This window comes from Onychostoma macrolepis, chromosome 09 (genome assembly GCF_012432095.1).
Source record: "Onychostoma macrolepis isolate SWU-2019 chromosome 09, ASM1243209v1, whole genome shotgun sequence".
Classification (NCBI taxonomy): Eukaryota; Metazoa; Chordata; class Actinopteri; order Cypriniformes; family Cyprinidae; genus Onychostoma; species Onychostoma macrolepis.
The window spans coordinates 25,456,930-25,472,182 of NC_081163.1; the positions used below are offsets into that span (position 1 = coordinate 25,456,930).

Below are 15,253 nucleotides of genomic sequence, written 5' to 3' on the forward strand. Positions count from 1 at the left end.
AAAAATTTTGCCTTTTTAAAAGAATGTGAATCCTAATTCACATTCCTAATTAATTAAAACGAGCTCTCTGAGCTATGCCCTAGGTTTAGTGATTTATTGTACAGAGTTATATTATCTTTTTAGACCTATGCAGCAGAGAGACTGCTGACAATCATATCATAACTCGTTTTAATAAATTTCATAAAATCCAAAGTTTTCATCTGCCCTCCCACATCTGAGAGTGTTTTGGGTGAGTGTATATGTTTATGTGCGTGTGTGTGTGTGTATCCTCCAGCCAGTTGGCTTATCAGAGGGGATTCTCAATGCTTGTTTATATCAGAAGTCTCAGTGGTGAAACTTCAAACCTCACACTTTGCTATTCTGTTTCATCAGGGCTGGAGAGAAGTGTTATAGATTTATTTTGACATCAACTGGCCCAATTTTCCCTTGTAAAGTTCATAAACTTACCTACATGCTCATTAGCTGACATGGAGCAGGTGTGAGTGTTTGTGTGTGTGTACGTGTGAGCGCTATCACAGGGTTCGAGTGCCAGCTGACGTCAGTGTGTGTGTTTGTGTGTGTGTAAGCCTTTAATTAATACATGTTTATCAAAGTTACTGCACTAAACAGTTATGTCATGGTTGGTGACTGTGACAAACTGGATGATGATGTCATTGATATTGACATTGATATTTTGAGTTGCTTTTTCATAGTTCAGGAGACTTATGGCCTGACACAAATATTTGCTGTGAAGCTGTTCACACAGCTATTTTTTTTAAACAAATAATTGGCCTCATTTTGACATACAATGTATAAAAATATTGTGGCTAAAGACCTGTTCACACCAAGAATGATAACTATTACAATAACTATATAATCGTCCACAGCACTGTTTATTATAACCATGTGCTGCAGTTTTGTCACTTTAAGTGCTAAAGCTCTTCAAAGCAGGCTGCCAGTGTGTTTATTGTTTATCAACTGGGAAAAAAAAATAATTCTGAAGTGATTCCAGCGATATTGTTCCTGTGTGCCATTATCGTTATAGTTGTGGAGTGGAAATTTTCAATGATTTTTAAAACGGTCATTGTCTTTATCATTATACTGTAGATATCTTACTTGGTGTGAACTGAAAATTCTGTCATTATCATTTACTCATTGTCATGTTCTTTCAAACATGTATGACTTTCTCTCTTTTTTTTGGTTAATTTTAAATAATTGTTTGCATTGAAATCTTTGTCAAATATCTTGGCAAATCTGAGCACATTGTTGAAATCGCTTCTGAAATATGAGAACATTTTTTCCCCAAGAAACTGTCATACACAGCATTGTTATGAACAACACATTATGCCATGGTCTGTCTGAATACTCGATTCTGATTGGCTGGCAGGTGTTGATTAAATTCGTCGAACTGCGCAGGTAGTTCCAGGTCGGTTTAATCACGTTCTAAATTAATGCGCTTCCTATAAACATCGGTAACCATAGTAACATATAGTTTAATAGTAATACAGACGAAAATAACCGTAATTTTTATCGTTCCGGTCAAATATTGCAGCACAAATATTGTTAACATCTTTAATATGTGAACGCTGGGAAATGACCATGGCATAAACGGGATAATCAACGGCTAGCTGTGCATTAAACGATTTGAATGCACTTCACGGAGGCACTCCGCTGCGCGTTGGGCTGTTCTTCGCCTCCACGTCGTGCATTCAAATCGTTTAATGCACAGCTAGCCGTAGATTATCCCTTACATATATAATGAAAAACATGTGAAATAAGAATAATGTAATGGAATAACAGAATAAATACACAAGGACCTATAGAGCGTAATGAGAGGAAGCAGCTGGACCTGGTGCTGGAGACCATGAGCTGTTCCTCTGAGTGTTCTGGAACTTTCTTCTGGTCCGCTGTTCATAGAATCAGACTAGATTACATAGGTCACTCAATGCCACACATTGATTTTAGAGCAGATGTTTACAATGGTTTGAAAGAGAGAGTGATGTAAACCAGAATACTCACAATATAAGTGTACTGCAGTAATGCAGTCATCTGATATCAATGACTTCATATCGTATTAAACTAAATTGTTTTCTCAGAATTATGGAAATCCTAAACTTGCAGTTTGTGAGGAATTCTGATTGTTTTATGATTACTTTTCTCCTCAGACAACCCACACCTGAAAGAAGACCCTCCACCAGTCACCTCTCAGATGAAAAGGTCAGATATGATCATTCCTGAAAGTATTTGTATAATTTTAAACACAAAAGAGACGGTTTGCAGAACTGCACCATAAAGGTTTCCTCTGCTTTTATGGTGCTTCCTGTCCTTTTGCCCTCGGTCACTTTATGCTTTTATAGTATGGAATAATGCAGCACGATCGTGCTCCAAATACACAGGGTTGAAACAACTGAGTAAACATTGACAGAATTTTAATTTTCAAATGAACTAGTCCTTTAATTGCATGTCTGATACGGCTCATGTTAATGTGAACTCTGCTGTCACCTAACTGCAGTGAATATTACACAGAGCAACCCTCAGATCAAACAGCACAGTCCTTGAGACAAAAGAGACAGTTCCCTCACAGAGAATTCACTTCTCCGCTGAGAGAGAGAGAGAGAAAGCGAGAAACCCAGGGAGGTAGAGAGAGAAGGAGTGAATCAAAAGGCTGGAAAAGCGTGGTAGAGAGTAAACGCTGACTTCTCCCTGAGGTGATTTGTCTTTTCGCTGCTCTCTCTACAGATGTTGGAGCCCCTTTTTTCCAGTAAAGACCTGAGGTTCTTTGCTAGGACTTTGATATCCTACTCGAATTCAATATGTGAAATAGTAGAGCCACTCTGTGACTTGGAGCACATCGCTGAGCTTTGAAGTCTGATCCAATTTTTGCTGCTCGCCATTTGATGTTGAAAGGATGAGATGAAGAAAACGTACAGTTTTTGCCAGTAACTCTGCTGAGCATATGTAAGATTAAAACAGCCCGCTCCTTTGGAGGGTGTACTTAGAAATGTTAAGCAGATTAATTCTTTCCTATAGCTCTTTTATTCAAAGATAAAATTAAATGTGTGTGGAAGTCTGCGAGGACGGCCTCCGTTATTTCCTGCATTACAATGAAGCGAGCGTGACGAGAGAGAAAGAGAGGGAGCGCTCTGGTACCAGTGCATTAGCACTTACTGTTGCCAAACACAGTGTGTTAATGGATGCTCCAAACCAGCCTGCTCTTAATAAATCACTTCAATTAATTCACACAAAAGACCTGCTGCTGTTTAATTCATTATGATGCGCTTGTTGGTATTTGTTTGCTTTGTTTCCTGATGTGTTTTCTGTTGACGTGGATGTGTGTGTGTGTGTGTGTGTGTGTGTGTGTGTGTGCGCGCGCGTTTCTTCTCAGGATGTCTCTGTCAGAGCCGACGTGGGCAACAGAGAGGACAGCTCCGGTGACGCGTCTGTGCTGAAGACAGACAAACGGAGTGACAGCAGAGAGAGAGATGGGCTGCAGGAGCGACCGGCACTGAGCAAGCAGGGTGAGTCCACACACATATATACACAAGTCTGCTGCTGCAACATTCCCATATTCCCAACATTCCCATAGTGCACATGTATAATGAACAAAAACACAGACACACAAATTAGCCAGCATTTACTCTCCCTGTTGTTCTTCCAAATTGGAACAACTAAACTGCTTTTTTTCCATAAAATGAAAGTGTGATCAAGGACAAAAATACCATAAAAGTACTTTCAAAATTGGATCTGTGACATGAGAAAAGGCATCACTGAAATCAAATCCTGCACAACACGTCTTTATGCCAAGTTTGAATACACAGAAGTGTTCCTTGTGAAAAAGAAGCACACTCTAGCATAGTTTTAAAAACTGTATTTATTATGGAATTAGCATACTTTAAAAGAATTTATGGTAACACTTGTGTCCTTGTCACACACGTTACATACTATTAACCCTAAGCCAGACCCTAATCCTAGCCCTAACCATATAGTAAGTACATGTAGTTAATTAAAGGTGCGATAGGTGATTGTCTTCAGAAACATTTTTTGTAATGATGGTTGAAAGTGTCTTCACATCCCGATAGCAATCATTAAGTTAAGTGGTATAAATGTATTTATCTGTATTTATATATTCTGTGGAAGGCGTAGGACCAAGAAATGTTCGCCCAATCAAAACGTTCGGTCGGAGCGCTTTAATTGGCTTTCCTACCTGCCTCTCAACGTATGTATTTGCATACCTCTGCGCACCTGGTTCGCGCAGACAGGATACGTCATCAGCACGTTCACGTACGCTATTTCAGACAGAGCGAGACTGGCAGACAAACATCAACAACCCGATCTTCCTTCCTGGTATTGTAGTACTGTACTATAAAGTTTTATCACCGGTGAATGACACGTGATATAGTCAAGCGGTTCCCAATTCCCAATTCTTTGCTCCCTAATGTTACTCCCTGAGCAGAGAAATCCATTGAAGTTTACTTCACTTCGGACATTCATTCACAGATTTGCACTGCGCAGCGGCTTCTCACAGACTAAACTTGCTAGAGAAGTGTTAAGTGTGACATAATATACCTCTGTAAATAAATACTATTTAAATTGACGTCTCGCACACTTTAATGCCCTTTGTATGGAACATATACGCTCGCTTCGAACTGAAATCATGGCGGAATATCCTGTGATGTGCACTTCGCAGGGCACTTGCGGTCTCCTACTGCACCTTTAATATTACTTAGTACTTAAATGTATAATTATACTGTAACAAGGACACCTTAAAATAAAGTGTAACCAAATATATTATGCTGAGTGTGAACTGAATGAATTAAATGAAAATGTCTTATAGTTTAAAATTTATCTTAAATGCAGTTTGCTGAAATTTAAAGTTCTTTTTTCACCCACTTGTATGCAATGTCATAATTACGTCTATTGTCTTTGAAGAATGTTTAAAGTGTGCTGCTGAAGCCTTTATGATAAACTAAAATATAGTTTAATTTAATTTCTATCATGATGTATTTAAATATATTTGCCATTTCACATTTGTAATGATAAAGGTGTAGTTTAGTACATTGAAAATATAGAAATTTTAAATATAATATCGAATAACAATACAGGTAAAATTATAATCAAGTACTTTACATGTGCTTTAGTATGTTAAAACATCAAAAAATAGGTGAACTTCATTAAAGCATGACAAAATGTTTTTTTAAATTTACTTTAAAGCAAAATTTTTAATTAGACATTATTACAAAATGCACTTTTAAAAGTGTACTTAAGTGTGTTAAGAAAAATGAATGAACTCTTTTAAAGTATACTTAATTAGCCTTTTATTTCCTTAATATTATTTTCCAGTACTGTTTTTTTTTTTTTTTAATGTATTTTTAAGAAGTACCCTTAAGAATGATATGTTTTATACAGTTAGATGCACTTCTTTTTCAAAAGGAGATTTGAAAGCTACAGAAAATCTACAGCTACTTCCTTAAACAAAGCTTTAGTATGGATCACAGACCACACTTTATATTAGGTGGCCTTAACTACTATGTACTTGCATCAAAAAAATAAGCACAATGTACTTGTTGTGTTCATATTGTATTGCAAAACACTTTTGCTGCTATTGAGGTGGGATACGGGTAAGATTAGGGACAGGTTTGGTGGTGTGGGTAAGTTTAAGGGTGGGTTAAGGTGTAAGTGATGGCTCAACAGTGTAATTATAAATGTAATTACAGAAATTAATTACAGATGTAATTACATATATATATATATTTAAAAATATAAGTACAATGTAAAACCATGTATGTACACAATAAGTGCACTGTAACAAATGATTAATTTAAATGTAAGTACATATTAGTTAAGGCCACCTAATATAAAGTGGGACCGGATCACAAGTCATATGAACTACTTTATGGTTCGTTTTGAAGTTTGACATGAATGAGCAGCACTAGCATTATGCTATATGTCTTTTTTTATGTTTCACGCAAGAAAGTAAGTCATGCAGTTTGTAAGTACATAAGGGTGAGTAAATGATGACAGAATCTTCATTTTCTGGCTAAACTATTCCTTTAATACCAGAAGTACCTGCTTTTCTCTCTCTCTCTCATTCTTGTGTCCTGTCATATCAGCTTATGGTTTGGCTGAGCTTTCAGTTTCAGGCCAGACAGTGGATGAGAGGTGTGTGTCGAGGGTTTTTAAAAATCACACCAATCACATCAAAGACTCACACACGCCAGCGACACTATTAAATGCTCACAGTTACAGTGACACGGAGACCAAAACACACATATTTGCTGAACATATGTTTGCTTTGTGTTTTGCCCTGGGCTCTGAATTTCATTAATGAGAACTGCCTGGGAGGAGTGTGTGTGTGTGTGTGTGTGTTTGTGTGTGTGTGTGGATACACAGAGAGAGGGAAGGTGTGTCAGTCAGGGGCGGGAGAGGCGGTGCTGCTGGGATCAGTTGCCGGGGGTCCATCATTAGAGTGATTAGTGAGGAAGGTGTGTGTGGGGGTGGGATTGAGATTAGCCGTGTGTCCGTGGATTACCGGATTAAGACAGATAATGTAACACACACTCGGCTCTGCAGTGGCTCCGGATTACTGTCAGATCACCACAGCACGCCTGGGTTAGACAGCCGCGCTAACTCTGTGAGACTGAGAACAGGTGACCCCGCTCATCCTGTCTGTCTGAAACACACACACACACACACACACTGGAGATGACATACACTAACGCAGAGAAACACACTCAGTGTCTCTTCTGGTACAATGTTACTCTTAATGATTAATTTTATGATTATTATTTATACAATTTTGTGTAGATTATTGGTTTTCTGGAGGTAGTGTGCACCCCGTTATACATAAGATTTCAATTATGGAAATTCAGCATTAAACTTGAACTACTGAATCGACAGAAACAAGAACAATGATAAAAAAAAATCTATATTTAAGGATTTATTTAAATACAAATCTTAAGACAGGAATAATGCCATGTAGGGACTTCTGAGAAGTTCTTTTGAATGATTAAGATTTGTATCAGTAATCAGTTTCATTTTTGAAGTAAATCAGTTTACAAAATGCTAAAATAAATCCAAAAGCTACTTGAGAGAGGGAAGATTGTGTTTGATTATTGTCTAAGCTTATTTGAGTGCAAGCAGAAAAAAATGTAACTACAAATGAAAATTAGGAAGGAGGCAAGGAGCCTATTAATTTGATCAATTAAGCAAGAATATAAGCACAATTTACTTCTCACAATGCTTGTAACTTCTAGCATCTGTCCTCCAATCTAGCTCCACCTTTGTGCAATTTATCATCATAAAATCTTTGTGCAATTTATCATCATAAAATCGAAACTGCCAAATTATAGACCCGCTGTTGGTATGTATATAAAACAAAACTGTAGAATAGCCACATACTGTATGCTGTGTATATATTATTTGTAGAGTGTATCTACAAATTCATATAATGTATCTACTTGCCTCTTGAGAGTCGCAAATGCTATTTCTATGTATGCAGAGTGCGGAACAATTTGCAGTTTTGTAGCAAGGATTAATAAAAAGTTCAGTCATTGAACTTTGATACAATCAAGTATCAGATTGTTGGTTTTTCTAGCATCATTGCAGTAGCCAATCAGATGTACTTCATGTAATTCATGTAACTATTTATTCCGCTTCCTAGTCAGAGATCATTCTGCAGTGTTATAAGAAAACTCTTGTTTTATCCTCCTCATCCCCAGCTCCACCTATCTGCTATGAATCTTCTCTAATTTTTCATCAGCTCAAACTTGCAGCAGCATGTTCCTTTATTAAGTATGTTATTTTATCTAAATTGAACAAATCCTTGTATTTGTGCAGCATAAGTGTAGCAGATTTCATCTGCCAAAATCAAGCATACTGTATTTACATTCCATGTCCCATGCCAAAAAAATGCTACACTGTTGCCTGATTCATTCTAGTAAATCGGTTTGTCTTAAACAGTCCTCTGTTTCTCATAGATAATTTTGGAAAGTTTGATTCATTCTAGTGAATCATTTCATCCTAACGTATCTCTGTGTGTCATAAGTAGTGTTGGAACATCCAATTTATTCTAGCCAAGTCAAGTCAAATATATTTGAATAATATAATATTTTATGATAGTATCTACAGGCCTTATGGTCACATGTCCTGTATAGCCAAGATTTACAATATGTACTGCTTTATGTATTGCCTTTTGTTGCGATATGTACTGCTTTATATGAGTATAATGTATGTATCCAGGTATTGGAAATAATTATAGTAGTTGTATAATGTTATTAATTATTAGTTTGTTAATTAATTTGAGTTTTATTTGTTATCATGAAATCTGTGAGGTTTTGTTTAATTTATACAAATAAAAAAAAAATGTGTAGTGACAAGATGATTCTAGTGAATCCCTAAAGGGACCTCTGGCTATATATATATAGTATTATATATATTTAGTATAAATGTATCTTTTCAAATTTGATGTTGTAACCCTAACCATTCTTGTATGGTATATATATATATATATATATATATATATACCATAACCCTGTTCATTCATTTAAAAACACACATTGGCACAGAACAGAGGTCTACCCTAATTCACAAAGATCCACCCACTTGGAGATTTCTGGCTTGCCGCTGTTGCTGAATAATGTTCAGTAGTTTTCATTAGCATTAAAAGCTAGTAGTGTCAATAATATGTAATATTATACATAATATTGTTCACTAATGCTGCTGTCCGGCTCTAGCTGTACTTTTCACACAGTTCAGTCTGTTGCTCACTGTATTTACACTCATGCAGTGCTGGAGGATAAAGATCTCTCAGCATGACTCTGACTCGCTGTTTAAAGCTGTTTAAGTCAAATTACCTCACCTTGAATATGCAAAGAACAGAACTGCTGACTGGACTGCCCTGAGAGACACACACACACACACACACACACACACACACACACATACAGGCTGGTTTTAGATCACAGTTTGATGCCTTCATCAGAGGAGCTGTTGGCTAAACTAAAGGCTTGATTCTGTGTGTGAGGAGAACACTTGTAAGTGTGTGTGGATGTTATTTGGATGTGTGTGTTGTGGAAGAGTAAGCAGGGCAGACTTTGATCGGTGGAGATCAGAGTGTGTGTGTGTGTGTTTGTGTGTGTGTGTGTGTCAGGGGAGACAGCAGTGCCAGATGTCTGGAGTTCTGCTCACTTCCTGCCTCTCATCCTGCTGCTGTCACCCTAGAGAGACACACACACACACACATATTATCCCTGTCTAACCTCTCCATATCAAATGTTCGGGAGGTCATGGCCAGTGTGTTACACTGAGACCCAAACACACTTCTCCAGTCTTTATTGGACGTTAAGTGCACTGCTGAGTCTCTGATCTGATCCCAGCTGTGACAGAATGTGGTGTGTGTTTGTGACTGAACAGAAAGTCCATCACCATTTCACATAGCCTGTGATTTTAACTCTACACTGATGCTGTACAATCAGTACAAACTCTATAGCCTTAATGGAATATTCAGTAACACTTTAGTTCAGGGACCAATTCTCACTATTAATTAGTTGCTTATTAGCATGCATATCAATGTCATATTGGCTGTTTATTAGTACTTACAGCACATATCAATGCTTTATTCTGTATTTTAGATTCCTTAATCCTATACCTAAACTTAACAACTACCTTACAAACTATTAATAAGCAGCAAATTAGGAGTTTGTTTGTGCAAAAGTCGTAATTAATAGCGAATATGCATTCCTTAATCTAAAGTGTTACCGAATATTCTTGATTATTCAAATCTTAAAGGAATAGTTCACCCAAAAAATGAAAATGTTGTCATCAGTTACTCAACGTCATGTCGTTCCAAACATTTTTATCTTAATTCTTGAGAGGTTTCTGTACCTACATTTAAAGTCTATTCCACCAAACTTTGGTGTTTCAAAAAGTTCATAAAGACATTGTAAAAGTAATATGAATCGAACGGTTTAACACAAGTCTTGTGGTGACACAATCACTTTATATGATGAACAGACTTAATTTAGTCTTTTATTTGCATATAACATTGATCAATGCACATAGAGAACATAAAATATGGTAGACAGCATATTTATCCATTGCCATAGACAAAAAAATTTGATTTAGCAACTAATTAAGTTAATTGACATCAGGTCTGTAACATGATTAGCAATAAAAATTTTGTTATTTTTGTTTTCTTTGCGCAAAAAGTATTCTTGTGGCTTCGTAAAATTACAGTTGACAGACTGATGTCACATGGACTACTTTGTCGATCATCTTGGTACTTTTCTCGACCTTGATCGTATAAGGACCCTTGCTGTCTATGGGAGGGTCAGAGAGCTCTCAGATATCATCAAAAATATCTTAATTTGTGTTCCGAAGTTGAATGGAGGTCTTACGGGTTTGGAACGACATCAGGGTGAGTAATTGATGACATAATTTTCATTTTTGGGTGAACTAACCCTTTAATTTCCAAACTCCCACAATATGCTCAACAACTACTGGAAAAAAAAAAACTTTCACACACATTCATCTGTTCCGGATAAAACTGAACATGACATACAAGTTTCAATAGAAATGTCATTAAAGAATATTATAGTGTACCAAAAATGCATGTCAGTATATTCAGCAGTATACTTCAACTATATTTCAAAGAAAATTAAATTATGAAATCACTTGTAAAGTTGTACTTAAGTCGGTCAAAAAAGCACTAATTTCATTTAATTTAAATTTAAACTATACTACTTTTTCATTTAGTTGCAATTAAAATAATTGTCTGAAAACAATATATTCACTTCCCACTTATATTCTTTTGAAGTATATTATTTACTTTATAAATCTTTTCAAAAGTATGCTAAAGTGTACTTCTTTTTCACAATGGTATGAGTATTTCTTTAAACATTTTCTGTTTGTTTCTACTGAGGACCAAGTTATTTTCTGTGGTATTCGACAGCATCTGAAGCATAGACATTTAGTTTGGAAATAACCAAATATTCCTTCAAAGTAGAGATCGGGAGTTAGAGTCTCGCTCTTTCAGCCCCTCAGCATCATAATTTACCTTTCTTGTTTTCTCACTGCTGACATGTATGTTTACCAAAAGCATAATCTTTATAAAGCGGGTTAACATAAGGAGCTCAGCTTTCATAAACCATGAAGTCTGATCCTTTTTAGCAGAGAGAGCAACAGAAGAGAACTAACTTGTACTTATGAAGTATGGACGTATAAAGACAATGATGCGTTATTCCGTATACATACTGTAAGTGTCCTTGAAAGGCATAAAGAAAATTCTAGAAAGAAACACTTTATGCTGTCTTCTCTTATTTATTTGCGTTCAGATGTCAGGCCTGCACATTGGCCTGAAGGGTTCTGGGGAGTGGGAGTGTTAGAATAGTCTGATCTGGGCTTTACTCAGTGTGTTGGCTGTGAAACACACCTCTGAACATGTCATCTGAATGCATCATCGAGTACAAGATCAAAAGTTTTACAGGATTAGCACAAATGAGTAACAAAACAAATTAATGTGTGCACACGAACAGATAGTGTCATCCCTAGTTAGTGTGCCTTCACTCACTTTGGTGGATTAAGTTCAGGAAGTGCACATTTCTTCTAGGTAGTTTGTGCCCAAATGAATTTAATCTTGGTTTGCGCTAAAGCCAAATCTTCTCTTTGATTTATTCTCAAACTGTTACATAAGGAACTATGATCCACAGGAAACCATGCAGTCATATCAAAATAATAAGATGTTATGATAGCACTTTAAAGTAAACTTAATAATTATGGCCATTTACAAACATTATTATCTTGTATTAATGCTTAATAGATCATAGACCAATAAACATACGTAGTCACACATGAACATCTTAATTGAACTTACATGTAACTACATAATAATTTTAGTTATTCATTTTTTGGTTACACTTTATTTTAAGGTATTCTTGTTACAGTGTAATTATACATTTAAGTACTGAATTATATTAATTACCTACATGTATTTACTATATTGTAAGGGTTTGACTTAAGGTTACTTGCATGTAATTATGCATAATTTATTGTTATTATAATAGTAAGTACATGTAAAATGTGTAAAAAGGACACCTTAAAATAAAGTGTTACCATTTTTTCTTTATATAGCATTTTTAAGGTTACCTTTACAAGAAATAGAAAACAATCACACAGCAAAAAACAATTGACAAAGAAAGAGCATTGCAATGTCAAAGCCCAGGATTAAAGCAAATATCAACAGGACAAAGCAAAAAGAAACAAATATACAGTTACATTAAAAGAAATGGCATCACGGAGTTAAAGGTCAGAAACATTAGAGTAACAGTAGAAAAAAAAGGGTTAAGGTTAACCGTTTAGGGTTAAGTACAGCTATTAGTACTACTTATTACTAGTTACTTTAATTATTTAAGTACTATGTTCTTACTAACTATGTACTTAGTTAGTAATTAGTGCAGTATGTATGTGGGACAGGTCTGTAAAATAGTGCTACCTCTGTTTTGTTTATCCTCATTAATTAATGAAGCATGATATAATTAAGGAAAGTCCACTGTTGAATAGGAACTTAATAAATCTCAGGCTTTGTCATATTTAAATCATAATGTGGAAAGAGAAATGTATACATTGAGGTCACCAAAATCACCAAAACACCAGCCAATTCAAAGACATCGAACAAAAAATGAGAAAAGTGAAGATAGTCACAATCAGTCGTTCATACTTGCTTTGATTTTAAATCTAATTCAAAGACATGTATTACATGTTTAACTGAGAATTAAGTGTCCAAATACTTTTGTGAGCCAGTATGCATTAGAATTTTTTTTTTTTTTTTTTTTTTATTACAATGAGAGTGAACGTCTTGTGAGGCTGTAATTGTTGTTCAGATCATTTGATAGATTTAGGCTGCCTGTGCAGAGCTAAAGTCATTGACTGTGTCTAATTGGCTGCTCTGCTGACTGTGTCGGCCGCAGGGAACATGTCATGTCATGCAAGATGAACACAGATCTGGGATTTATTTTTTGGGTTCTTTATTGTCATCACCATAGTCATCATATCTGTCACACCAACCATCTGGAGCCTATCCAGACAATCTCTCTCTCTTGCTTTCTCTCTCTCTCTCTCTCGCTCATTCATACAAGATCACTCCCATTTTTCCTCAAACATGGCAAATACTAGTAAACTACTAACTAGGTGAAACTAAAAAGGCTCATAATCAACCAGTTGGTGGGTTGTCTGAATGGTTTCCAGTCTTAGGATATTATTCAGTGCCCTTGATCAAACACATTTCTAAAGGATGTATAATCACTCAGTGCAGCCCTTCAATAAGGTAACAAGCAGATATATGACAAGTAAAACAGATAATATTAGATTTTATTGCAAAAAAAAATAAAAAATGTCCAGTCACACTTTATTTTAAGGTCCAATTCCCACCATTAACTATGACTTTTGCCTCAATAAAGTCCTAATTTGCTGTAAAATTAATAGTTAGTGAGGTAGTTGTCGAGTTTGGATATTGGTTAGGATTAGGGATGTAGAATATGGTCATGCAAAATATGTGCTTTATAAGTACTAATAAACAGTCAATGTTAATAATAAGCATGCTAATAAGCAACTAGTTACTAGTGAGAATTGGTCCCATACTAAAGTTTTACCTTTTACCTTTTACTAAGTGCATCATTGTGCCTCCAGGAGGTTTTGTACCATTTAGTTATTGGAGAAATTCTTGTGAGGACATTTGGTAAAGCTTTAGTATAGGGACCGATTCTAATTCTTATATTAGCACGCTTATTAACATTGACTGTTTATTAGTGCTTATAACAAAGTGCACTTTTGAGCACCTATTCACTAAGTGATTTCCATTATACGTTCAAAAATTCAATACTGTTAGATCAGAAATATTGTGGCTGTGTAACATCTAGTTTGTGGGATCCAATGGTTTTTCTATTGCAACTATTTGTTAAAGCAGCCATCTGTCAGACTGCAGTGTTCTGACAGACGCACAGGATTGAGCAGCACACCGAAATGAATAAAGCAACAGACTCTAGAAAAACACTGTCCTTTAATCTCACAAACGAACCTGTGGATTCTGCATAATAATAGGAACATTGCTCGCAGCAGGGGATTTGAAGTCTGATAATGATTGCCCTGAAATTTGTTGTTTAAGTGAATTTGCACATAAACTTTAATCAGTGTAGTGGCTGTGTATAAAGCATTATAAATAGAAACTGCTCAGAGAAGGTTTTACTTTGCTGATTGCACTAGTACATTGTGCACGCTCTCCGAGAACTATGAATTATTTGAGAGTTGGTTCTCTTTTTAAATGCATCACCACTAAATATATTAAATTTAGGCTACATGGCATAAAAACACGATTATATGTTTGCAGATATTTAGGACACATGCTAAGCTCACATACTTGTTTCTCTGAAAAACAATGCTACAGCCAGTTAAATCATGACAAGATCATGACTCTTGCAAGATTTTAGCATGGTGATGGATATGACAGTGTTAATGTATTTGGTCTTAGCGGAATAGATCTGCTACGCTGCTGCTGCTGTTGAATTACTGCTGCTGTTTGTTATTGCTGTAGTTGTAGAATATTGCTGCTACTGCAAGCAAGTACAGGAACTTGCTACTGCCGATGCATATGGTGATACGGTGCAGTGAGTATTTAAGACATACTGCTGCTGCACAAATATAATAAAAAATAAAGCATATAAAATAACCCGTAGAAGATCTATACAGGTGGAGCTGGGGAAGGTGAAGGGTTTCAGAGAAACTCCGAAAGCGCGCTGCAAAAATCGCAAGTGAATGCTAGCCAGCCATATAAATGCAAGGCAGTAAGCTCACTGCAACATGAACCAATCAGCTTGTGCCAAGTCGTTTAATTCTCTGAATATCATCAGTTATGTTAACAACCCGTCAGCCTGCACCATCTGGAGTTTCATGACTGAACTATACATTTATTCAACTTTGAAATGTTTGTTCTGTGTCAAGACAATTCGTTTTAATAAACTGGTTCCAAAACTGATCAACCTTTTCATTTGAATCATCACTAAGTTATATTCCTGGAACAGTCAACCCCATGCATGGTATTTCCTTTCCATTGACTTCCTTTTTGTAGTTTTGTTAAACATTGCTATTGAGAATAATTTATATTTATAGTATTTCAAAGTTAATAATTCTGTAATATAAATAAAAATCATATAATCTGATACTTATATAATGTAAAACATATTGCCTCCTTAGTAGTTAGCTACTTTTTTGTTAAGAGCTTGCTACT

The 15,253-nt window shown here is 35.8% G+C and overlaps 1 protein-coding gene across 7 annotated transcripts in view; it reads left to right on the plus strand.

Moving 5' to 3' along the window:
- myo3b (myosin IIIB) overlaps positions 1-15,253 on the plus strand; it is a 138,364-nt gene that overhangs the window by 99,341 nt on the left and 23,770 nt on the right. For 6 of the 7 annotated variants that reach the window (XM_058787029.1, XM_058787028.1, XM_058787032.1 and 3 more), the window contains 2 exons: positions 2,145-2,196; positions 3,365-3,497. In XM_058787029.1, the coding sequence (XP_058643012.1) occupies positions 2,145-2,196; positions 3,365-3,497 (185 nt within the window). Of the gene's footprint in view, positions 1-2,144; positions 2,197-3,364; positions 3,498-15,253 lie in introns of those variants that run through there. The other variant, XR_009272802.1, reaches the window with a different exon arrangement.